General features: G+C 43.6%; 1 protein-coding gene across 2 annotated transcripts in view; it reads left to right on the top strand.

Moving 5' to 3' along the window:
* The window catches only part of LOC135115923 (nephrin-like), a 122,112-nt gene extending 97,529 nt beyond the window's left edge, over nucleotides 1-24,583 (top strand). For both annotated transcript variants that reach the window (XM_064033057.1, XM_064033058.1), the window contains exons 3-16: nucleotides 10,745-10,932; nucleotides 12,942-13,256; nucleotides 14,189-14,340; nucleotides 14,822-14,966; nucleotides 15,489-15,619; nucleotides 16,202-16,361; nucleotides 18,984-19,135; nucleotides 19,472-19,613; nucleotides 19,946-20,106; nucleotides 20,651-20,789; nucleotides 21,811-22,038; nucleotides 22,556-22,668; nucleotides 22,860-23,142; nucleotides 23,481-24,583. In XM_064033057.1, coding sequence (XP_063889127.1) covers nucleotides 10,745-10,932; nucleotides 12,942-13,256; nucleotides 14,189-14,340; nucleotides 14,822-14,966; nucleotides 15,489-15,619; nucleotides 16,202-16,361; nucleotides 18,984-19,135; nucleotides 19,472-19,613; nucleotides 19,946-20,106; nucleotides 20,651-20,789; nucleotides 21,811-22,038; nucleotides 22,556-22,668; nucleotides 22,860-23,141 — 2,308 coding nt within the window. In that variant the 3' untranslated portion in view covers nucleotide 23,142; nucleotides 23,481-24,583. The remainder of the gene's footprint in view (nucleotides 1-10,744; nucleotides 10,933-12,941; nucleotides 13,257-14,188; nucleotides 14,341-14,821; nucleotides 14,967-15,488; nucleotides 15,620-16,201; nucleotides 16,362-18,983; nucleotides 19,136-19,471; nucleotides 19,614-19,945; nucleotides 20,107-20,650; nucleotides 20,790-21,810; nucleotides 22,039-22,555; nucleotides 22,669-22,859; nucleotides 23,143-23,480) is intronic.
* The last annotated feature ends 2,221 nt before the right edge of the window (nucleotides 24,584-26,804 follow it).

Genomic DNA, 26,804 nt, shown 5'->3' on the forward strand with positions numbered 1-26,804 from the left:
TGATCACCATTACCTTCCGGAGCTCGTTAACTTAAGAGAGGTCGTAAATAAGTAACGCAGGTCCGGCCCTCGAATTAAGTAAAGGTGATCTAGAGGGGTGGAAAGGCGCAGCGTAGGTAGGAAGTCTTAAGTAATCCCACCACCAGTAACTAAGGTTTGAGGAAGTGCGGGGGAGGGAGCTAAGACCACCTGGCTATTTATTATGATGCCTCCAGGGACTCCGAGGAAGCTTGTGAAACCCGCAGGAAAGTGTGTGGAAGGCAAATACGAGCGAGAGGATGTTGATAAAAGAAAGATTTGGATTCGAAGAAGGAAGTGTTGAGTGAGAAACCCGAAAGGCAATGTGTGGAAAGCAAATATCGTGATGAGGTCAAGAGAAAGGAAAGCGGAAAAGGAAGTTCTCAGAATCTTTAAGAAAATGGATAAAAACAATTGACGTTCTGAGTATGTTAAGAGAGAGAAAGTAAAGAAGAAAATACTAAGACGTTTCGAAATCAAGAGAATGCTGGATCTTGAGAAACTGCTAACAGACTTGTGAATATATTTATACATTTATTTGGACATTAGTAAGAAATATACAGGGATGGTGAAAGAAGGCTGAGAAGTAAGAAATATACAGGGATGGTGAAAGAAGGCTGAGAAGAAAGAGGACTAAAGATAGAGATAGGAACAATGCCTGGGATACACGGGACAACCAGAAGGCAGCAGAAAAAGTTGAGGAGAGCCTTTATTCTTCAAGGGAATCATAGAGACTGGTAATGATAGCGATGGAATTCAGGTTCTGTATAATGAAAACCTTAGAAACCCCCAATAATTAGATTTCAGGAATGGGAATAATTAATCTGAGAATTATACAAACTGATAATAATGACAGTGACCAAGGAATTCAGGTTAAATATAATGAAAACCCTAAAAACTTCCTCCCTCTTTGGATTTCAAGAATGGGACTAGTTAATCTGAGAATTATATGAATACAAACTGATAACAACGATGATAGTGAGGAAGGAATTCAGGTCCGTCCAATGAAAACCTCGAAAACTCCCTCCCTCTTTGGATTTCAGGAATGGGAACAGTTAATCTGAAGGATCCGTTGCATCATGCCGGTAATGGTGCAATGCGCGGCCTCACCTATGCACGTATAGAGAATGGAGTTGTAATGGTTATGGCTCGCTATTACATTAACCTTCTCTTAGCTGCATCTCATGAATGCCTGGATGTATTAATATCCCACACACACACACACACACACACACACACACACACACACACACACACAACAAAGAGATATCGTAATTCTAACATGAAACACACGCTTGATATTAAATTTTCACACCTGCTGAGGGGAAAATAATATAAAATAAAAACTCTTACATATATACAGCACACACACACACACACACACACACACACACACACACACACACACACACACACACACACACACACACACAAGGATTATTTTTGTAAACTATTTCACTCGGCACTAAATTGCATCTCATTAGCCGACGAATTAGCATTAGTGAGCAAGAAAACGTCTCGCTTTATGTAGAAATTCCACCAGAAAGGGGTCACGTAATTAATGGTGATCGCAGCTGTGGATAATTCCCGGCTGGAGAGTACTGGTGGGAACAGAACATGTGGAGGGAGGCAGAGGTGGAATTTTAGTCGAGTTTTGCCCCTCTTATGTGGTGGCGTTAGCGATGTGGACGCTGCAAGAGGCTCCGATGGTGAGAAGCTGCGACTTAAAGATGTGGGTAGAGTGGCGAGGGAGGCGGTAAGGTTTTCATAAGCTTGAATACAATGAAATTCAAGTCAGTATCATCGATCAGGGAGAAGCGAAACGCAACGGGAATACATCGGGAGAGTTTTCCAGCGATAGTGATGTCTGTTACCCCCGCGGGACTTGCTAACGAGACTCTAGCAGTTGACGTGACACGCAAGAATCTCCTTCCTTCAGTCTTACCCCACTGGGACCAAAAATAGGAACGCCTTAATGACAAGAGTCCGGAGCGTCATCTTTTTTTCTGGTACTCAATGCAAAATTACTGAAGGGAGTCGTAGCTGCGGTTATGAAAGGAAGTCGTGGTTTTTACGCGATTCTGTCGAGGCGGGCAAGGCTCTTCGTCACGTGCTTGCCGCCTCTCAACAGCCCCGAGCGATCTGGCGCCGCGGAGGGGACACAGGCAGGCTGGGCGGCGTGGCGGGAAAGGGGCGCGCCTATAAAGTGCCTCGAGTCCCTAACGAAGGATGCCGAAGAAAGATATGAGGCAGTAAGTTGGCCTCCCGTACGCCCACGACTGGAAGGAGAACGGAAGGAACTGAGGCGACTTCCTTCGATCTTTGTGTTCCTCACGTGACGCCCCAGAAACGCGTGGCCTTGAAAGTAGAGTAAGGCAGCGGTGTCGTGTCCCAGCTGTACTTAACCTCATGCACTCACACACACTCACTCATCTTGTAATCTCGAGTACTACGTGGCATTTCAAGGATTTGCGCACGCACTTGACACAAAGTTACAGAATTAACGTGGTTTTTCTTTTTGTGGCGAATGATACAAGTTCCCCTCAGAAAATGTGTACGAATTTGAATGTAATGATATAAATCAGTGTCGATTTTAAACTGGGATACATGAGAGAGGAGGAAGAGGGAGAATAGAAGGAATAAGATGTTTATTGGATATCACTCAGGAAATACGTATGAATCTTAGTATAATAATAGAAATAAGTGTCACTTTCATCAACTCATACCTCAGGAGGACAAATTGGGAGCGATGAGTGAGGGGAAGAAGGACGAAGTGTAAGAACAGGAGGAAGAAAGGAGATGTTTCTTGATTACTTTCCCTCGTTTGTGTCTTTGTTTAACGTATTGACCAAGTTTAAGGGGAGAGCGAAGCGTGTTTTCTTAAGTCACCCTCCTTGATTAGATTCCGGAGGGCGTGTTGTGGTGGACGGGAAATGTAACTGCAGCTCATTGCACTTACAGGCTACAAGGTCCGCGCGTCAATAACTTTCCCTGATCACATGTAATCTTACCGTCATATTTTTACTGTTCCCCAGGAGAACGTGAGCGAGGTGAGGCGTCGGCCGTTCCTGCTCCCCGCAAAGCCTGCAAAAATCACGCTGGAATTTAATTTTTATCAGAGAAACCTTGTATTGTTTCACCGAGGGTCACTTTGTCGAGAAAAACATGTGTAGCGCTGACTATTTTAGTTTCCCAGACTTGAAATATTCCTGTGCTTGCCTTGTCAGTCATGGTGTTTGCTTTAATATCAAGATGTATTGTTTTCCTCCACGTGCTTTGTGTTGCGTCACCAGCAGGACAAAGGCGCTAAGAATTCTGCCAATGGGTGGGTACGAGAATGTGTCCTCCAGCGTTTCTCCGCTTTCTTGCCTTCCTCTTCCTTTCTTTCAAAGTCTACGTTAGGAAAAAAAATGAAGCGGTAATCAGGCGCACACACAAGACGGCGGGAGTGATGGAAGGAGGGAGAGAGAGAGAGAGAGAGAGAGAGGGGAAAGGGGGAGGGTGCATGCCGTGTGGGACCCACGTGCTGCTCCAAAATACAGCCTTTCCGAGAACTTCTACACTAAGTTTACTGTTCCTCGAAGTTTTATTGTCCTGCAGGAGCCTCGCTATTCACCGTAGTGCTGCAGCTTCACTATTCAATGTCCTCTATCACCTCCAGTGTCCTTCCTGACCCGTCCTGTCATTAATAGGCGATACACAGCCTGACGTCATGCTCAAAGAAACGCCCTCATGTGAAAAATCGGATTAGAGTGCATCAATAAACTCAATTTCCACGAATGATGCTCCGTCTTGACGCCACGAGCAGTGCAGGGGAGAAGCGTTGGGTTCGCGGCCTTGGTGGCTCGGATTGAGGCTCTTACCGACCGATAATTTCTTGAAAGCTTTTGTGTTCGTCTTGCTTAAGTGGATGGCGGTTATGTTTGCCAATGTACCGGACCAGGCCATTGTGGGCGAGAGGCCTGCACGCCGGGGGACGGCGCCGGGCTGTCTTGCCTGTTTCCACTGCCTTTCGAGTCCAGTCCGTGGGAATCTGTTGTTTTGCAATGTTTGGAAGCAAAAAGGAAGGAAAAAAAGATAAATAAAATGTATGTGGAGCAAAATGTATTAACCAAAAAGATTCTAAAAAAAATAAAGAATGAACTGAAATAAAGCCAAAATTGTAAAAGCAAATAAAAAAAAAATAGAAAATGACCTAATGTCCACTCCGGGGTGATGGCCATGATAAGAAAGCAGCGGTGTTCACCAGTCAGTAAGGAGGCACTGGAGGCAGCACGCAATGGGGGTCAGGTGTGCTGGGCCGGGGCGCTGCGGTGCTGTGGCGTCACGGGACAAAGGGTGAATAACCTGCCACGTGCTGAGACAACAAGGAATGGAGTGAGCACCGCGGCAGTGTGCGGCACTGTGCCACTTCCCCCACATGCCGTCATTCCCACACCTCCAGCAGGCAGCCTTGTTATGAGCCAGCAAGCCTCCTGATGTTTATTCCACGTCATTCTGTGTGATCTATGGCATCCACTTAACAACCACCTTGTAATGCACTGAGTTTGCTGGTTCAGATTCCATTATTCAGCAGTGTTTTCATTATATGACAGCCTGATAGTGTTATAAAGCAACCCGCATCCTGATTTCTGTTCCTCCCGTGACTGAATCTGTATACCAAGCAGGAATGCCGTTAGGTGGAGGAAGCCCAGGTAAGACGTGACATCCTGCCTCACTATTATCCCTCCCATGTAATCCTGTCCACTCCATGTCACTCACCTGAACAGTGTAGAGCGCAGAGTATTTCCTGCTTAAAATTTCACTGTGCAATAAAGTTTTTTCTAGTAAGTAAAAAGATAACTAAATGAAGGAATGTGCAAGGTTTTATAGCAATGGTGTTTTGTTGTAAAGGCATCACGTATGGGGGAGAATAAAGATAAAATGTCACTCATATATTTACTTATTAGACGGGAATTTTTGGAGTTAATCTAAGTAATGGATACTGCAGCTTACTGAAGAGGAAAAAGGTCTATACTGAAGCCCTCTATTAACACCCATGGGAGTATCGAAATGAAATTGTTTTTGGCTGTATTCGTATTTACATTCAGAAGAAAATCTAAAACGTTGCAATGATACTGGAACAATGTGTTTAAGCCCGGCCCGGGGCGTGCTGCTCCACCCTCGCAGCTTTGTTTTCTATGTTCTTATGTACACAGATATATTTTTACGTTCGTATAAGTGCAGGCAAGTCAAGTGCTTAAATAAATAGTGATGAAATTCTCGCTGTGTTTCGCTGCATAAAGACAAGAGGAAAAAAATAATTTAGTGTGTGGATTCTCTATTTAACTTGTCGTCATGAAGGCCTTGTCGTTTTGCAATGATCAAAGGAGGTTAGTTAGACAGGTGCAGCCTTATTAGACAGACTCATTGAGGGAATCAGACCAAATGTGTTTCCCCGCCAAGACAGCCAAGGTCAGCGTAGCGTGGTATTGGCTTAACCCCTCCAACCATGACACACGCTCCCTCCCAACTGTCACCCCCGCGTCCCTCTTACTGTTACTCCCCACATCCCTCTCTCTCTCCCACGTCCCTCCATCTATTACCCCTCCCCCGTCCCTCAACTCTCACCCCCCGTAAATCCCCCAGTCAAGCTCTCCACAGCATCCCCACATCAGACAGCGATGAGAGAAGGTTGGGGCCTCGTAGTATTAGAATTATGGAGACTAATGATGTGTATGATGTGCCTTGATGATCCTTCTGACAGTGTCCAAAAAAGGAGAGGGAAAAAATTAGTTAAGGAAGATTGGCTATTTCAAGACTTTTATTTCGAGAGTGATTAGACGTAGACTCCGAGGATGACCTGGAAAAACAACGCTCATTTGTACTCCGATAAGAGGTGCGAAGGTGGTGGTGGCGGTGCTGGTGGTGGTTGTGATGGTGGCGGCGGTGGCTGTGGTGGTGGTGGTGGTGGAGGTGGTAATTATCATAACACCTAAGGGGAAAAAAAATACTTCATATATTTCACTGTCAGAAAACACAAATTTTCACATTTTGCTAAATTAACATATAAATGATAAAAGGCAGCTACGTATTAAATCAGGTAATAATTCAGGCACGGATGGCTCGGCTGTCGAGGCGCGGCTTTGCTTCCCCCTGTGACGCTACAACAGCCAGGTGCCACACGCGTCTTGGAGCGGCGGTGACGTGCAGGGCGGTGCGTGAAGCAAAATGATCTTTAATGTTTCCAGAATTAATGGTCTCGTTCTGATGACCAAACGCACGCCTGAGTCAGCGCCGGGAAACTAAAGAAAAAGGATAAGGAAAGGAGTTAGTTTATAGAGCCAAATGCTTCTTTATATTTCCTGAATATGACTAAACTAAATATGTCTTTCTTGATAAGCAAACGTTCGATCGAGTTAGTCCCGGACAACGTGTATCTCAAAAAAAAGGGTTCAGTAAATGCGTTTATTTTTGTGGAGTTAAATGCCTCGTTGCATTTCCTGCATATGGCTAAACTCAATATGTCCTTATCACTAAACGCATGCATGAGTCATTGACGAAAAAAATGTAACCCGAGAAAAGGATAAGGAAATGTGTTTATTTGTGGAATCGTGCTTCGTTACATTTCCTGAATTAACGTTCCTTCTTATGACTGAGCGTATGCTTGAGTCGGTCACAGAAAGCGAAATAAAAATCTGTGTCTCGAAAAGGAATGGAAAATATTGTTATTTACAAGGAACGCGCTTGTTATCTCTGCACTACGATGGTTGTTAGTATGACGTAATTAAAGGCTTGTTCCTTGTGATGACTAAACGTGCACCTGACTCAACCCCGGAAGACGACAGGAAGACGTGTGACTTGGCAAGGCTAAGGATATGCTCCTATTTGCGAACTAAAACTTCTTGGTTACATTTAGTCAATTACAGGTCGATTTTCTTGAATGACTAAACTGTCTGAGTCAATCCCGGAAGACGGAGGGAAGCACAGTATCATAAAGTAAAGGATCGCTTAAGTGCAGTAAAAAGGTTCTTAAATGTGTTTTAAATTGAGAATTACGTTCTTTTGATGACTAAACGCAATGATTCAGTCCCGGAAGACGAAAGGAATCAGGTAATACAAAATGAAAAGAATCGCGTTTCTTAAGTGCAGTGAAAAGGTTCTTAAATGTATTTTAGATTAAGCGTTACGTTCTTTTGATGACTAAAGGTATCGACATGTCCCGGAAGACGAAGGAATAAATGTATTCAGGGAAAGAGAGCAATATGCGCGTGCCTTCTGAAGGGAAAGGAATTTGTATTAAGTCTGCGGAGTGAAATGATTCTCAGTAACACCTGCTCTGAGTCTATTGTCTGTATGATGACTAGACGCTGCTGAGTCAGTCCCGGGAGAGCAAAACAATATTAGCGTGTGGAGAGGAGAGGAAAACAGGCTTATCGGAAGTGGGAGGGAAGGGAATTTGTGTCAGGTTTGCGGAGTTAAGTGGCTGTTAGTGTGTGGGAATTAAGCTTCACCTCTTCATGACTAAACGCATCTGTGAGTCAAGCCCGGAAGACGGAAGGAATAAATACGTCTCAGGAAGAGGAAAATGAGCATGTCGTACGAGGAGAGGAACGGAATTTGGATCTTATACTTGGAATAAGCATTTTAGTGTTTCCTAAACTGAATTACTTCTTTGTTATCACTTCCGTATTTCTGAGTCAGTCCCGGAAGAAGGAAAGAATGTAAGTACTGTATATCCGTATAAAAAAAGAAAAAAAAGAAGGGACTGAGTGCGTATGTCTTGTCCTTGATGTTAAATGACACCTTGTGAGTCCTAAATTAAGCGTCACGTGTTTTTAATGACTAGATGTTTGTCAGACTCAATCCCAGAAAAAGGAAAGAACATAAACATCTCCGTATCAAAAAGGAAGACATCATGTGTGTATTTGTCTTGTCCTTGAAATCAGTTGGTACTTAGTGGCTTCTAATTTAAAAATTACGTCTTTGGATGACTAGATTTATGTCTCACTCGGTTCCAGAAGGCGGATGAGATATGAAGAGAAGGATTATGCGCGTATGAGTGTTCTGTCCTTGAAGTGAAATAAAAGTGAGCGTGCCCTGAATTAAGGGACACGTCTTTCTGATGATTAATTGTATGTCTGAGTCAATCCCGAAGGACAGAAGGAATATGACTGTGCTAGCATCAAAGAGGAATAAAATGTGTGTATGTGTGTCGTGTCCTTGGAGTGGAATGAAACAGTGAGCCTTTAATCAAGGAACACGTCAATCCCGGAAGACGGAAGAGTGACTGTACTTGTCGTTGGTGAATCAGTGGTGAACTTTTGGTGACTAACTGTAAATGAGTCAATTCAGAAAGGCAGGAGAAACACGGAGGAAGTACAAATTATACACCGATATAAGAAACAGTATAGGTCCGTCTCTTCATTTCAGCTCGATCAATAGTTGATATCTCCCGGTGACTAACTGTATATGAGTCAAATCAGGAAGCAGGGAAGACTCGCCAATCTAGGAAGGTGGAAGGAATACTCAATATGAGCCTCGAGAAAGAGACAGATTGGCGTGCCTCGTATATACAATTAATAGATCAATAGTTAATTTCTACTGGTGATTAAATGGAAGGATGGAGGATGTGTGTCTCAAAGAAATGATAATATTGTCCGTCCTTCGTCATATTAGTTAAGTGATCGATACTTAATTCCTGGTGGCTAACAGTATGAGTCAATCCAGAAACACTGATGAGATTTATAACCGTCACGAAAGAAACTGAGATGACAGAGAGAGAGATAGAGAAAAAAAGTTAATTTGCATAGTTGTGTCTTTGCTTCTATGATTCATAACAGCAATATAATTTCCGCACCGGCTGAAATTATTTAATACAACTGCAGCGTCAAGAAATAGCAGGCATTAATTTTTCCCTTAAGAAGAAAACTCGGATATTAAAACTCCGCATTAGTTTCGAAATTAAGGAAGGGAAAAAATGGAGGGAAGAAAACTTATAGGAAAAAAATCAGTACCACCTTATTTTCCTCTAATCAAGGTGAAGGAAAAAAAAAAAACAGATTAGTGAAAAGGAGCGGCAGTACAGGCAAGACAAATACGTAGGTGAGCTCGACAGACCGTACATTCTATAATTAAATTAGCCTTTATGAGAACTCGAGTGTGTTTTCATCCGACGTACGAGGCGGCGAAATTGGAATTAGTCAGGCGAGCATGAGAGAGAGAGAGAGAGAGAGAGAGAGAGAGAGAGAGAGAGAGAGAGAGAGAGAGAGAGAGAGAGAGAGAGAGAGGTGAGATTGGTGTTCAAGTATATATATATTGATCTAAACAAGACGAAGATTGGCGGGCAAGCTAACACTAAGAGAGAGAGAGAGAGAGAGAGAGAGAGAGAGAGAGAGAGAGAGAGAGAGAGAGAGAGAGAGAGAGAGAGAGAGAGAGAGAATATATCACCCCCAACACTCAATCGCTCCCTCCCCCAACACACACACACACACACACACACACCCAGGAAAATGATCTACAATATATATTAATGTTATAACTCTAAACTCCATTGCTTACGAGCGTACGAGAGTGTAAAGTAGAAAGTGAATTTAAAGCTTATCCCATTAAAAAAGACAATGAGGGAGCCGCGCTGGTGCCAGTCCTGAGTGTCACATGCACTTTCTCTGATTGTTGAGTTTACAAACCTAATGTCCAAGGTTGTAAAATGCGAGGCTGGGATACGTGTGATTTTGTAGCCGTAATGTTACAGCAGATAAAAGGCCTTCCATTGCAGGGATGAGAAACCAGGCTTACTAAATAGCTTCTGCCGCCTCATTAATTAACGAAATACCTGGATAGTGTTGCTCATTAGCTTCCTGTGGCATGATATGTTTAGCTTTATCTTACACTCCTTGTACCTCAGACCGAAACTGCGTGGGTTTGTGTGCTTGTGTGTGTTGTGGAGACGTTATGTGTGCGTATGCGTGTGTGTATCTCAGGCCGAAGCTGCGTGTTTGTGCGTGTTTTGGATGCGTTATGCGTGTGTGTGTGTGCGTGCGTATGTGTGCTCATGTGCGTGTTGCAATTAAAAGCTATCGATACAATTTACTAGATTTGGAAGCTGAATATTTCGATAACACGAATTAATTTCTTTACGAGCGGAAATTCCCGGATTACATCGCGTCCCAAGAACACTTCAGTATGCTGGTCAGCGGGGACACGCAGGTGATGAATTAGCGCCGCATACCTGTGGGAGATGCCTCGTTTTTTTTTTTTTTTTTGTACATCGGAATAATTGAATAGAAATTGACTAAATATTGTTACTTTTATTATGGCAGGGTGTGTGTGTGTGTGTGTGTGTGTGTGTGTGTGTGTGTGTGTGTGTGTGAGAGAGAGAGAGAGAGAGAGAGAGAGAGAGAGAGAGAGAGAGAGAGAGAGAGAGAGAGAGAGAGAGAGAGAGAGAGAGAGAGAGAGAGAGAGAAGAAGAAAAGACGAGAAATCTAACAAAATCCAAGAGAAAGAAAGAAAAAATCCCAACTCTCTCTCTCTCTCTCTCTCTCTCTCTCTCTCTCTCTCTCTCTCTCTCTCTCTCTCTCTCTCTCTCTCTCTCTCTCTCTCACACACACACACCCACAAAAATAAAAAAAAGAAAGATTAGAAAAGAAACAATTTCCTCCTATAATGACTCTCGCAAACCGGAAAAAAGAAAGAAAATAACAACAACTCCCAAGAAAGTAAAGATTATGGATTTTTTCCTCCCCAGTTACGACGTGCGAGGGGTTCCGGCCAAGCACTACAGCAACCCGCAACACTTCGACACGAGAGCCACCTTCGACACCGCCTCTCTCATAGTGAAGAGAGTAAGAACAGAGGACGCGGGGGTGTACAGTTGTCGTGTCCACTTCAATACAGGTCCTTCCCTTACCTACACCACCAATCTCACTGTTATTGGTAAGTCTCTCTTTTCTTTCTTCCCTTTTTTCCTTTGGTCCGTGTTCTTTCTCTCGTTCTCTTTCTCCATTATCTCTTATGGTTTTTCGTTTTTCTGTTCTCTTTCTTGTTCTCTCCGGTTACAGTTATTGATTTAAGTCTCTTCTCTCTTTCTCCTTTTCATCCTGTTCTTTCTTCTTCTCTTCCTTCTTTCCCCCCTTACATTTTTTTTAGTCTTTCTCTGCTTCTTGTTATTGTTTTAAGTCTCTTTTCTCCTTCTCCTTTCCATCGTGTTCTTTTCCCTTCTCTTCTTCCTCCTTCGTCTTATATTTCTTCGTTTTTTTTTATCTTCTTTTTATCTTTCTTTTCCTTTTATATATTCTAAGTTCATAGTTGTTGGTAAGTCTCTTCTTCCCCTTCTTTTTTTCCACCTGGTCTTTCTCTTCTCCCCTTGCAGTTATTAGTAGTGTTTCTCTTCCTCCCTTTTCTTCTTCTACCCTCTCTGCTTCAACTGTATAAACAACCCTACAGTCATTTGTAAGTCCTTTTTTTCCGTGTTCTTTTCGTTCTGGTCTTTCTTCTTTTCCTCTTTTTTTTTCTTCCTCCGCTTTTCTTTTTTATCTTCTTCTATTCCCTGTTTGCCTCACTGTACTAGAAACACTTATTTTCATTGGGTTCCTTCTTTTTTTCACTGGCTCTTTTCCTTTTCTCTTGTTCCTTTTCTCCTTTTCTCCTCCTCCTTTACTTCCTACAATTATTGGTTTATCCCCTTCGCATTTTTTCTCCTCTTTCTTTATCTTCTCCCATTCCCTCAGCTATAGTAGGAACTTTACACCTATTGAGTTCTTTCTCCTCTTCTTACATGATCTAGCTTTTCTCCTCCTCCTCCTCCTCCTCCTCCTCCTCCTCCTTCTTTATCACATCCTCCTTCTTTCTTTCTTTTCCTCAGCTGACCCATGTGCAACGTTGAAAGTCATTGGTGAATTGTTCTTCTTCTTCCTAGTCTCTTCCTTCTTCTTCTTCTCGTTCCTCCTCCTCCTCCTCCTCCTCCTCCTCCTCCTCTGGTGCCTCACCTTCAAGGGTATTGTTTCACAGGTACATTTCTTTCTTGCTGGTGTGTTTTCTATCTTCATTTTCTTTTAACTATCTCTTTTTTCTTTTTTTTTTCTTGTATGTGTCGTGGCTTCGTGTGTGTGTTTGTGTGTGTGTGTGTGTGTGTGTGTGTGTGTGTGTGTGTGTGTGTGTGTGTGTGTGTTTAAGGATTTTCTTTTGTTTTGCTTTTTATGTGGTTGTCAATCGGTGTTGTGGGAGAGAGAGAGAGAGAGAGAGAGAGAGAGAGAGAGAGAGAGAGAGAGAGAGAGAGAGAGAGAGAGAGAGAGAGAGAGACTATATAGTATTGTGCTAGTTTCTTTAATATAATGATGTTTTTAACCCGTTCTTTTCTCTGAGATATTCCCTACCTGGAGATACACACACACACACACACACACACACACACACACACACACACACACACACACACAAAGCTATTATTACTTCGCCTCACCTCACCATAGTTCATATTTCATGTATATTTCGTATGTATATTTCATATGTATTAGAAAGGTGTGGTGTGATATGCAGAATTAAGCTGTGATCATTTAAATATAACTTTATCTCTATTTATCTGTCTATGTATCTATTTGTCTGCCCCTCTATCTTCCACTGTAGTCCATCCCACTTTATGTAATTAGTGCCGAGCAGTGTGATGAAACAACTCAGGAATTATCCAAAGTTGTGTTGTTGGTTGCTGTCTTTTGTAATCCATTGGAATCTGTATGTTTATCTCTCCACCTTTAAATTTATTCATGTATCTATATATCCATCTACCAATCTGTTTAACCAGCTATCAACCTATCTATCAATTTGACCTATCAATCTACTTTTCAACTACCTAATTACTTCTTTACCTACATACCTACTTACCTAAATACCTACTTAGCCTATCTGTCCGTCTATCTCTCTTTCTTTCTCTCCATTCACTCCCTCAGTGCCTCCCCGTCGCCTTGCAATCTACGACGACCTGGGGGTGTTGGTGGGGCGGCGCGTCGGTCCCCTGCGAGAAGGCGACACACTCCGTCTAACCTGCAGGGCGCGAGGTGGCTCCCCGCCCCCTACCGTCACCTGGTGGGAGGCTGCCACGCCCCTGGATCTTAACATGGAGGTGCAGGATATTCAGGAGGTTAATAATTTATTGGTGGTGCCGAAGCTGACCCGAAATGACCTCCACCGCACCTTTGTTTGTCAAGCTTCTAATTCCAACCTGACGGCGCCTCTGCTCTCCACCGTCACTCTTGATATGAATTGTACGTATGATTGGTGTGACTATGTAGTTCAAGGAAGATAGGAATAGTTGGTAGTTGGCAGTGCATGACCCTCACCGATACTGCGTTTGTCAAGCTTCTTATTCTAGCTTGACGCCGCCTGTGTTTTCGACTGTCACTCTTGATATGAAATGTGTGTCTGTGATAACTCTGTGTAATTCGAGGAGGGATGAAATAGTTGGTGGTTAGTGAAACGTGCATGACCTTCACCGCACCTCTGTTTGTGAAGCTTCTTATTCAAACTTGGCGCCGCCTTTGCTGTCGACCTTTCCTGATATGAACTGTATAACTGTGGTAACTTTATGTAGCTCGAGGAGGGTAGAAATAGTTACTGGTTATAAGTAGTGGTAAGTAGCGAAACGTGCATGCGACTAATTGTCTAAATTATATGTAAACAGACAAACAACTTCTTTTTTTTCTACCTAGACTAATTATATGTATTCATGCTGTTAGCTTTGTTGCGAGTTATATTTTTTTTTCTCTCTCACGTGAGTCAACACCAATATAAAAGAGGGACGAAGGGGATACGAATCTGCAACAATTATACCATCCCTTTATCCTTTCCCTTTGTCGTGAACTGTTCAAATTAAACGCACTGATAAAAAGAACACAGGTAGAGATAAGGTTGTGTATTTTATTCAATTTTGACAAGTATACGTTATATCATACAGAGGCAATGCAGTCTCATCCGTTTGCTGTATCTTTTCATCTTGAAGTACACGCTAATTAAACCCTGAAACTAGAAAAAATACAGATATACATGTAAAATATAACTACTAAATAAAAAAAGACACATAAAACACCAAATGAACACAACCAAATAGAAAATAAAGACCTACTTTGTGAGAGAAACTAATGCTTAATTTTCACGTACACTTTACCACCTCCACCCCACTAACTCCATTTACTCGCAGTCTCGCCTCTGTGGATTCATTTACTGAGTAGCCGAGACCCTATGAGCGCTGGGTGGCCCTACGCGGTGGTCTGCAACTCTGCGGGGTCGCGGCCACCAGCTATCGTCACCTGGCAGCTGGGCAACGCCACACTCACCTCGCACACGGAGAAGGTAAAAGTCTAGGTGGGGTTTTAAGATTGTGTCATTCTTTCCCCAAGTTTTGCCCCTTCGAGGCCTCAAAGTTTGGGCAATTATTATTATTTACCTACAAGTTTTCTCACCCCTGTAAGACTCGAGCCTTTTTGTCCTAAAATTCTTGTTTTTCTTTTTTTTTTTTTGTGTGTTCTTTCTTTTTTTTGGTTACTGATTTAGTACGTAATTTTGTGTTCGGATGATGTAATACTGGTGCCCTTTTATTACTTCATTGCAAGCAGTAGACTAAAGAACATGTTATGGCAGGAAAATTACATAGATCCGGCCTTTGATTGATGTAATAAGAGGAATTGGAGGGCGTATCTGGTTGTGCACGATGAAATAACTCCAGCACCTTAGTGGAGGAGAACACGAAACGTCACTTTGCCTTCCTCCGCGTAGAAACTTCACCACTTAACGCTGCTTCTCCCGCCACTTAATGTTGCCTCGCCACTTACAGGTTAGTGATGACGGGAACGTGACGACGAGTGAGTTACGATGGACGCCAAGTGTTCAGGATGTAGGGAAGGTGTTATCCTGTCAAGCGAGATCTCCTGCTGTGCCCTACCCTATACTGAAGGACGAATGGAGGCTGAATATCTACTGTAAGTACTCTAGGTTGCTATAAGTTAGGTTAGGTTAAGGTTAGTAGGTTAAATCAGTAGGTTAGACTTGTAGTTAGGTTAGTAGGTTAGGTTAGTAGGTCAGTTTGGGTTAGGTTAGGTTAGGTCCGGTTTGGTTAGGTTACAACAGTGAGTCTTCTGAATGTGTCGCTTGAATTGGAGTGTTGTTAGTGTGATAGTCTGAAAATCTATGGTGTTTGGAGGTTAGAGATTTAAAAAAAAATATTAGGATGCATGTGTTGTTTTGATTAATTAAGGGTTTATGTTCTCGTGTGTGTGTGTGTGTGTGTGTGTGTGTGTGTGTGTGTGTGTGTGTGTGTGTGTGTGTGTTACCAAATGATTGCACTACAGCGACATCTGAAATCCAATTAACCAGACAATCTTCACTTGGCAACCTTTATTTAGCACATAACCTTTATTCTGCAACTTTTCTTTAACGCATAACCTTTATTTCCCACAACCTTTCTCCCGCACACCTTCACATACACTGCCCTTCCTACACAGACGTGCCGGTCGTGTCCCTGGCGGCAGGTCGCACAATAGACATGGGAGACATTGAGGAGGATGACGACGTGTACTTCGAATGCTCGGTCAAGGCAAACCCGAGGACCTACAAGATGGTTTGGCTGCACGAGGTGAGTGAGTGAATGAGTGAACGAACGAGTGAGTGAAGAGCGGCGCGGCAGGAATTACTCATGTCATAGAAAATGGGAACTGGTGGGAAAGGGAAGTGGGTTGCTGGCTTTGGTGGTCCATGCACTCTGATAAGCCTGCACGTGAAGCTGTGTTTGCGAGGGAGAGACAAAGGTGTTTCCGTACTCCAGCGTGGCATTATTAGCTCTCTCTCCACTGACTAATTAGCAAAAATGTGTATTCAGGTGTATTTTTGCTGCAGTCTAATTTGTGAAGTACGTATAGTAACAACAAAAAGGGATTAAAAAAAGACAGAATATATTTTTTTCTGCCTGGATCCTGTAATAATGGTGTTTAGGCAATATTTTTGACACTTTAACTATTTCATGCGATTATCTATTAAAAACTATACTAATTTAGACTTCGACAATGGAGTCTACCCAGAAATTAACCAAGGTAAGTTTGTGTAATAACTTCCTGTGCCGCCAAGAAGCAGGACAGCGGGGAGAGAGATGCACCATAATGCACCATCCAATAGAAGCTAATTTGAGGCGTAATCCACACTGGCATCGATTCTCCCGCAGTCTGAGGAGCTGCGCCACAACCCTTCTCGTGGCGTCCTCATCAGCAACCAAACCCTCGTCCTGCAACACGTGACCAGAGCGTCGTCAGGGAACTACTACTGCGTCGCCTCCAACATTCAGGGCGACGGTCACTCCAATCCACTTCGCCTTAAGGTTAAGTGTAGGTACCCAAAGCCCTTCCTCTGTCTTCCAGTACCTTATTTCTACCTCTCTTCCTTTTAGTCCCTTCATCCCTTTTACATTCCTCCCGGTTCTAAAAGTCCTGTCACTTCCTTCCTTCTCTTTTTTCATCCCCCCAGTCCCTCTCCAATTTCTCTCTCATTTTATTTCATTCCTTCTCCTCCTACTACTACTGCTCTTCTCTATCTCAGCTCTCCTAATTTTTCCCACTCCTTCCTCCTGCCTCTCCTCCCCCCACATCTTTACTTTCTTCCTTCCAATTTGGCGTTCAGTCTAACCTCCTTCGTCTCAGGGTTAAATGTAGGCAGCCAAATACTACTTCAGACTTACCTTCTTCCCCTTGCTCTTTAATCTTTCCCTCCTCACCTTCCTCGGGCTACTTGCTAAATCCGGGTGATGATTGCAGCGAGAATGGAGAGGTGAATGAGTAATGATGTGATGATAAGGATTAATAGCACGCTTTTATTTATTAATCAACTGTGCTTCGTGCTAAACGTCACGCGGATTTGCACCTGAAAACAACAAGGATGTAATATAGGATTTGATAAGGTAGTGGGCGTCAAAAGGTCATGATTCCTTGCGTAGGATGGTAAAGAAGGCGTATCACTTTAAGTAGGGTCGTAAGTGAGGAGATTAGACATTAAACGCAATTACACTGTGGGGAGGGTGTGTAATTTCTTGTGGGTTGTGGATGGGAAAGACAGAGTGTACCGTGTGCCGAGGTGTGAAAGGAGGGGCGCACGAGTGTTAGAGTATAAGTATTGATCGACTACTGACCCCAGATGCCCCCATGCTCTTCACAATGTAGCGTTTTTATGACTTTTTAACCTCTCCAGGGGACCTTCGTATTCTCGTCGCTTGCTTTTTCCGTGAGAATACCTGAGACTTAACAATGGAAATGGGAAGTAAAAAAGATTACCTCCATCAGCGGTACAGGTAATAATTAGGGGAAGGGAGTGATTAAAGAGGTATTTCTATTTATATAAGGTGCTTTGAAGTAAAAATGTCCCGCATAAAGGAGAGGTAAAAATAGAACATGTTCGGAAAATCAATTAAAAAGACCGACCTCATCCACTTTTATTTATTTATTTTTATTTTTTTTATTTATTTATTTATTTATTTATTTTTTTTGTCAGTGACGGTTTACTGAAAAATATCACCAAATATTCTGGGAAAGTAAAGTCAATGACATTCATCTGCCTGTTATCTCTCTCTCTCTCTCTCTCTCTCTCTCTCTCTCTCTCTCTCTCTCTCTCTCTCTCTCTCTCTCTCTCTCTGTGAACCCTTCAATTCTTTTTTCTTTTCTCTCCTTTTATGCAGAACGGTGGAGATTGCTTTACGGTCACGCCACACCCACGCCATACCCCAGCGGCACACACACACACACACACACACACACACACACACACACACACACACACACACACACACACACACACACACACACACACACACACACACACACACACACACCACCCACTCACAAACCCGCAGGTAGATTACACTCCAACATGCGCGTCGCTAAAGTTGCTCTGTGTGTGTGTGGGATGACCGTGACTTGATTGCATATTATTAACACTACATCATTATCCAAAGGCGCTTATATTCACTACCAGTCCAGGTCGAGTGGGATTAATTTTGCTCTGGTGAGAATTATCTGAAGCATTTTCCACGAAGCCGTTTTTTTTTTTTTTTTTTTCAAGTCGGGTACTTTTAAATCTCTATTAAATTACTATAGACAGGAATTCAACGTTACTTAATGCAACATTCCCCCTAAAGGTGTAATGGAATTTGTGTAGGATTTGGATTTACTCTTTTTTTTTTTTAGTTGAAGTTTTCAAGTTTAAATTCTCTTAACTAACGGTCACTATAGACGGAAATTCTATTTTACTTAATGCAATATTCTCACTAAAGGTGTTATGGAAATTGCGGAGTTTTTTGGATTTAGTCGTATTTATTTCTTTTCTCTACTTTTTTTTTTAGTTCGAGTTATGTAGTAAAAGGAACGTCTCAGGAAATACTTTTTTCTTTCTTTTTTTTTCCATCGCCAGAACTCGGGAAGAAGGTCGTGAAATTGATATTAGCCCAAGAGCATTTGCGCGCTTAAGAGCTGCCCCGAGCCAAGCACTGCAATCTGAATTTTAAAGCCTGAGTAATAGGGCAGCGGTTTTCCCTCCCTTCTGCTGCTGCCTCGCCGTCAGGGAATATTTTTCTCTCAGGAATGCGGATTTTGTGTTTACGTTTAGCGATGTAATAACCAAAAGTGCATGTGCGTGTGAATTTGAGTGAATATCGATTTGTTCGGGTGTGAGTGTGGGTGTGTACTATATGCTACTGCTGCCACTAATGTACAATTCTCGCTGTGTGTACTCAGGAATGGGGTAGGAGTGTATGGATATGACTTTGGATGTGAGTGTATACCAGTGTGTATGTATATCCTACCGCTGCCACCAATGTATGATTGTGGCTGTGTGTGTTCAAGAGGGTGATGGTAGTGGTTGAAGTGGTGGAGGGTTGGGGGGTGTAGGTATTACTGTTTCACGTGCCAGAAACCAGATTTTTTCAAAACCCAAAGTTGCAAGTGCATTTTTTTCCTCACCAGACGCGCCTCTTTGCACCAACACGCACCCAGTCTACCACGGCGCCGCCAGGTACGAACAGGTGAACATCCCGTGCCAGGTGGAGGCGTACCCAGAGCCGCATGCCTTCAAATGGACCTTCAACAACAGCGGCGAGAGTATTGACATAAGTGAGGTGTGTGCATGTGTATGTGCGTGTGTGAATGTGGATGTGCTTGTCTCGTTTGGGAATACATACCCACGAGCCATAGTTAGTAACCACCCATTTCTCTCATTGAAAATTAAAAAGAGAAAAGAAAAATCAGAGCCACATTATAGAATTATCGAAAGTAGATAAAGAAGCTGTATACTCATAATACATATTCCAGAAACCATAAGGGAAAAAGAAAAGGGAAAATTATCGTTCCTCACTGCAAAACATAAATCTACTGGAGACAGACAGCCAATACTCAAACACACCGGCAGAAAAAGATTGAATACAAATCCCAACCCGGTGTTTTCCCCGCTGCAGGAACACGTGCTGGTAGAAGGTGCCCGCTCCACAGTGAGCTACACGGCCAACACGGAGCTGGACTACGGCACACTGCTCTGCTGGGGCGTTAACTCCGTGGGCCAGCAGAGGAAGCCTTGTGTCTTTCATGTTTTCCCAGCGGGTGAGTGTCCTGGCGTCCTGTAAGGGTTGACACTGGGTCCACAGGATTACAATTATATTTTCTTGAATTTTTATATTTTTGCCATTTTTAGTATATAGGGAAGGAATGGATTCTGCATTTCCTATTAAAATTTTGATTTGCCCAAAAAAACATTGCAACGATTTATCAGTCTAACATATATTTTGAAGGTATGATCCTCATTGAACTTTATAATATTTTTAAAATACAAGTTAACATGCTTGTAGTCTGACTCACTTTCCCTATAATTTCTACGCACGGTAAGTTTTAAGCATAATTCTCTATCTCAAAGTCAAACTCTTATGTTCCACCAGGCCACCCCGACCCTGTGCACAACTGTTCTATGTTCAACCTGTCCATGTCCAAAGTCAACGTGCGTTGCGTGGCGGGCTTCGATGGAGGACTGCCGCAGGAGTTTTTGCTGCAGCTGCGGTACCACGGCCAGAAGCGAGTACTGGCCAACGTGACGAGCAAGGTGAGTCTCATTGTAACACTCACCAGTACATTACCCTCCGTAAGCGGATTTAGAGCTTTAGGAAACAAAACTAAGTAGTTTGGAAGGTCATGTGAACTGTTTAAAATATAAGGACTCGGGTATTAATGTTAATGTTATATACTTTCAACATTCACAGAGCATTTCTTTCAATACAATAAAATGTTTAGTTGTTGGAAATACCTTGCCAAACGGCAGGAAAGGTATGCTGAAATATTAAATTCTGTATCCTTTCTACATCAAAGGAATTTTAAGAAAAGAATATTGCATCAATAAAAACCAGCAACATTTCACTGAAAAGAGGCTTATGCAAGAGAAACCTGAAAAAAAAAGAAAATCTGCATGGAATAAGAGACGCGGATTGAAAAACATAACCTTTGCTGAGTTAACTAAAAATAAAATAAAACTGACTAACTTCCGGAGACAAACTGAGTTAAAACACAAAAGATTCTGGCAGTGAACTTCTAAAAGTCCAACTTCCACTTTGTTTCACAAGTAATGCAGAGGAAATATAATTCTTCCTCAGGTGCCAAGGTTCTCTGTGACAGGCATTCCCCCCGGGCGCGTGCTGGTGGGCGCGGTTTGGGCGTACAACAACAAGGGGCGCGGGGAGCCGGCCACCCTCCGCCTCTTCACGCTGAAGGATCAAGCCGAGAAGCGGACAGGTCAGTCACTCCCTCTGTCTGATCCTCCTGTTGTTCAGAGCCGCAGTACCTGGTGGACCTTTGAGTGGCATGTTTGTCCCCTTGAAAGGACGGACACACACACACACACACACACACACACACACACACACACACACACACACACACACACACACACACACACACACACACACACACACACACACACACACACACACACTATCCAGCCTCAGTAAGTCCTCTGATCTCCACGTAATTATACTCGACGATGTATATAGAGCGTACTAGACTTGCGATATATCAATAGCGTTACATCATTTCACTTTACCCTGAGGACTTGAGAACTCGCCAACCAGATGTGACAGTGACATGTATTATGAACAACTGAAGGTCGGGACGAGGAAGGAAGAAGGAAAGAGACAGGAGATAACTTTTTCCCTCAAGTTTTCGATTCTCCAAAGTTATTAAAGTGGCGTTTCTTCAGGGACCGTACTTCTGTAGCGAGGCAGCTCGGACTCAGCCATTTGAAAGGAATATCTACTTGCTTCTCCTCTCCCTTTGATAGCTGAGGGACGCAGGATCCTCCTCTGAGGGCTGGATTATCCCTCGGACTGTAAGGACGGTAGGATGTCACTGGCCGCAGACTTTTATAGATCTCACGTCCTCTTTCGCTCTCTTTACCTTTCCCGTTCTCATATTCATGATATCGAGGTTCTGTTCTTTCTATTCTTCCCTGATCACCAAGGACAAAATTCACCGCAACTTTCATTAAGCAATTCAAATTTAAGATAAGTCCTTAATGGCATATTCGCTTTTTTTCCTTCTCTCTCGACTGGAAAGTTACCGCGGCAGGAAAAGTATTAGGACCAACTAGTTATCGGGCGGGAGTGTGCTGAGCTGCGGGGCGTCTGAAAGGACATTATTTACCTTTGGCCGACACTAGGACTGGGAGGGACGACTGGCTGGCTAAGTTAAGTTCTCTCGCCTCGGGGAAGGTGGTGCGAAAAGTTGGTGATTAGTTCTCTCTCCTTCTTCACGCTAGCGGCCGTGAAACCCTCTCCTCCCTCCGACCCTCCCCCGGGACCCTTGGCGGTGCAGCCCCTGGTGGCGGTGGTGTCTGGGGCTGTTGGAGGCGTCGTGGTGGTAATATTAGTGGTGCTGGTGACTGTGAGGTTGTGCCACGGACGGTTGGGCCGCCGGGACCCCCGGCGGCAGGCTGCGGCAGACGCCGCCGTGCCTAGTGCCACCCCCTCACCCCCCACGGGGAAAGGTATTGACTCCACCGTCCTCATGTCTTCTTTCCAGCTTTATTGTATGTATCTCTCTCTCTCTCTCTCTCTCTCTCTCTCTCTCTCTCTCTCTCTCTCTCTCTCTCTCTCTCTCTCTCTCTCTCTCTCTCTCTGTGAGTATGTGTGTGTGTGTGTGTGTGTGTGTGTGTGTGTGTGTGTGTGTGTGTGTGTTTGTGTCTCCGAATGTACAGGCCTTTAAGAGATAAAATCATAAAACTGCAATTTTGTTGGGAGATCCATATTTTTGAACTTCGTGACTGTGGAAAACATTCATTAAAAAGATAAACTTTATAACCTAAGATATACGAACTGAATGGAGGTCGTTGTAAAAGGCAATATTACATGAATGCTGCAGCCCAAAAGTTATTCGTAAGCACTAAACCATGTGCGTGCGTGTGTGTGTGTGTGTGTGTGTGTGTGTGTGTGTGTGTGTGTGTGTGTGTGTGTGTGTGTGTATGTATTTACCCTTTCACTCTCCCTGCACTCGACTGCTCACAGACTCAGCAGCGTGGGTGGTGGGCGGCGTCCGTACCATCAGCTGTCCCTCCCTGGCCGCCCCATACACGCCCATTCCAGGCACGCCGCGCCCCTCGCCCGAGCAGGTGTACCAGGTGAGAGCCGACGACACGGACTGAGGCGGACAACTCATAAAACACAAAAGGTGGCGGAGGAGAGAGGGAGGGAGGGAGGGAGGGAGAGAGACGGGGCAGCAAAGTTTATTCAGTAACTGATTACGTATGAGTCACTCCGCCTGACTCTAACAACTTTCCTTTAATTAACTTTGTTCCCCATGGGTGCACAGTACGGCTATGGCGCGAAGGTGGAGTCGTGTGCTGACCTGGCGCTCGGTGGGTCCGTGCCTCACCTGCTGCCTCGGCCTCACAAGCAACAAGAAGAGGAACAGAACGTCATCCCTCATGCACCCTTCCCGCAGCACCATTCTGGATCTGACAGCTCGAGGGGGAGAGGAATTGACCGCCACGACCCTGCCAGAAGGTCGCTTCCGTCTGTAAGATTAGAAGCGCCGCCGGAGGATAGAAAGACTACACTCCTGTTTACACCACGACACGAAAGTTCCGTATGAGGTGAGTACGTTGCCCCCGCCAGATGTTCCCAGGTGATGCTTTCCCCTATTCACCTGTCTATTCACTGGTTTTCATTGATCACGCCGTGAATTGATAAGGGAACTGTATAACTGTACCTCATCCGTGAATGTACATATTGGTATTTGGTTAAACTTTCCATCATCTTCAATATTTTCACTCCACATTCCCAGGATTTTCGAAAGCATGAGATTATACACGCTATCCTCGTAACGCAACTTTAAAGGGAACGAAAGTAAAATGTTAAAGGCGAAAGTTAAATATAAACAGCTTCTTTCCTCGCGAGGTGCGTCTAAATAACAAGCGTTGATCTTTTGCAGACTTCACCGATTTGAAACTTCAGTCGTCAAGTTTCACAGCCGTTTCTACAATGAAGACGCTTCGTTCAAGAAGGCGTGAGGGGACAACCCGCCACAAGTCAGCCTCCAAGATGTGCTGCTGTAAATGTTAATGTTCCCAGTTTTAGGCGGGAAGACAAACTAAGATGTACTTTGATATGTTTCTCATAAAGTATCCATTTTTGTAAAGTGTGTCCAGCCGAGTGGAGAACGAAGTGTGTGTGTGTGTGTGTGTGTGTGTGTGTGTATGTGTGTGTGTGTGTGTGTGTGTGGTTCAGGCAAGGGAGCGATTTTGCATACAAATTTAAATAACTAAGTCAATTTTAACTTTTCCCATCAAATCATTTTGGTTTTTAAAATATCGAATGACCAAGTCAGAGATATTTGTTTGCTTCGCAGTATATTTCCTTTTCTATAATCCACGCATGAAAAATTTTAGTCGCTTTTGTGTTTTAAAACATTTTTAACTTTTCAAATCATTGCGGTACCTGCCTACCCCTTTATGGGCCGTGCATTTTGTATACCTTAACTGCAGCGATAACTGAGTAACTGATAAGCACCAGGCAAAGCGACCTCACTCACTACTGCGGTAGATAACAAACGTTGCCCGAACTGAATAGAGAAACCAGCGATATGAACAGACTTTTTGTGTGACGGAGCGGGGGAGAGGGACACACGCTACACGGCTGTATGATCCCGTGTGTTATGCATTAATACTGTTTTTATGAGGATTTAATTAACAGCAGCGACTCATCAGTTAATAAGAAGCCATATTTCCGTTTTAATTTCCGGACCACTTTGAGGTGTATGAGTTTTATTGTTAGTATGGCATTAAAAATTGCTCGTTTCCTGATCTGTGTGTGTGTGTGTGTGTCTGTGTGTGTGTGTAGGGATCGGTGCCTGGCGTTATCTGGCCCGAGTAATCCTCCTGTTTGGTATACAACTGTGATAAAGATGATTTATTTACGCTAATACCGATAAGCGTTTTGTAATGTAATGTATTATTTTAAGCATATTCCCTTTTTACTTACTGTGCTCCTGAAACCAAAGAAAGAAACTACCAAAGATTAAATTGATACACTTAGGCTTGTTCTCTCTCTGTTTCCCATCTGAAAATACAACTGATGTAAAGTTTTTGCTTTCAGAAAATACAGACACGTATTGTACGAAAAATGTTTGAAGGTGACAAGCCTCATGTTGATGAAATACGGGGGAAAATGTCCATATTGTGTTGTGTTGTGCGTTGGCTTGAGGGGAAACAGACAGACACGCAGACAGACAGGCAGACTGGCAGAGTTAACTATTCATTTATTCATTAAGACTTGTAAATGAACACACACAACGCAAATAATGGAATGTACATCAAGTTTTCCTCGTTGTTAATTAAGTGCTCCGCTGTCCGCCACCTCGCGTCCTTCAGACCACTTCACCATGGTAAAAAAGAGACACGAATCATCAATACTTCATTACACCACACCCATAAATTCACGCGGAGATTCATTAATGCATATGGAGGAAGTATCATTATTATTATTCTTAACAGGCGGGTGGTGTGCATTTTTTCCCGTTTTCTCTCTCTCCCTCTCTGTCTTTCTCCGGGTGAGGTAAGATAAATGAGCCTCGTTTTCTTCGGGTTTTCTGACGGTGTTATTTCCCTCTTGAAGCTCCCGGGAGGCCACGTGCAAGATGTGGAAAAGGATGTGGCGTGATGCAATGCGGGTGTGGAATGCGGGGGGTCAGTGCTCCCTTGTCCCTTGGGTTTAATGGTTTAGTTCCTCACCATCTCTTTCTACACCTCCTGTACCTCCTCCAGTCCCCTGCACTACCTCCAGTGCTTCCCCCCTTGTCTTGACAGCAACGCACTATTGTAACCACACCCCCAAACACCATTTACACTGAAATATTTCCCTCTTCATTCTCCTCCACTATCTCTCCCTCCCATGTAGATCTCTTCTTCCTCCCTTGCTCCTCTGCTCCTCTGTTCTCCTCCATCACCGTTCCTTGTCTCTTCTTTCTAAATTCATCTACCATCCTATTCTTCTTTATTTTCACTCCTTCCTCATCTTTCGTCTTCTTTCTCACGATCACTATCACTTTCTCCTTCGTCTTTCAGCATCTCTGCCACTCCTTCCCTACATTCTGCAACTTGTTTTCTCCATCCTTCTCATCCTTATTGTCTCCCTTCACTCGCTTACTCTTTCCCTTCCCCTCTCGCCTTCCATGTCCTCTCCTCACCGTTTATCTTCTTTCTTGCGGACTAACTAAGCTGTGTGTCGGCGAACCAGCGGCTGGACACCACAGGCGAACCAAGGAGAGAGAGAGAGAGAGAAGGGGGCAGTAGAGAGGAGAGTGAGAGGATGGGAAGGAGGGTAGAAAGGGTGGATAAGAGACGGTAATGTAACACTATAATAAATCAGTTTTTATCACCCAGCAGACAAGCAAAGTAGAGCATTACATTCCCTTCATTGATTATCACGCGGCGCTCTTTGCTTTTGTGACTCAGGCAAGGGAGGAATGTTAGCATGCCTGGCTGTGCGGGACCCGGGCGTCGTGTGTCAAAGGGAGTGTTTCATCTTACACACGGACTCTTGGCCCAATACTCGCATTCCCGCCACTCGCATTGTAAGCTTGAACATAATACGAGGAGGGGAAATTAAGTAGACATCCAAGTTTTACGAGTTGTCTTGCATCCTGGCACAATGTACGTACTCGATGTTAAAGGGAGAGAGAAAAGGCAAGGAATTCTTCTGTGTAATTAGAGAAAATCACTCGGAAAGGTGAATTTAGTTCTTCATTTAGGTGTTTAAAAGCTGTAATAACATAATGAACTAATTCTACTGTTGATCTTGACTTGATTACTCAGAAAGGTGTTTGGAAGCAGTAACATGCAGTTCAAGAGTTAGTTACTGTTAATCTTGACGTAATTTCTCAGAAAGGCGAGTCCAGCCCCTCGTCTTGTTGTTTACAGCAATAACACACATATCAAGATACATAATAGACTAATTCGGTAGTTTAATTTCATATAAACACACAAAGGGAGAACTGAACTACACATCATGGTGTTTACATGGCACTGGCAACACCACCACCACCACCACCACCATCAGTTCACGGCATTCATTACAGACAGCCACTAGCAACACAAAACAACACACCCAATTAGTGAGAAAGGAATTCAGAACACTAGCGCTTTTATAACACAACAAAAAGGACATCCTGAGGTGAGGCGCGCCTGCTTCAACCATCCGGCCATTCGAGACAGCACAGCGAGGCTTCGAAACAAGATTCTAATACTGCTGACAAGAC

Source organism: Scylla paramamosain, chromosome 30 (assembly GCF_035594125.1).
Source record: "Scylla paramamosain isolate STU-SP2022 chromosome 30, ASM3559412v1, whole genome shotgun sequence".
Classification (NCBI taxonomy): domain Eukaryota; kingdom Metazoa; phylum Arthropoda; class Malacostraca; order Decapoda; family Portunidae; genus Scylla; species Scylla paramamosain.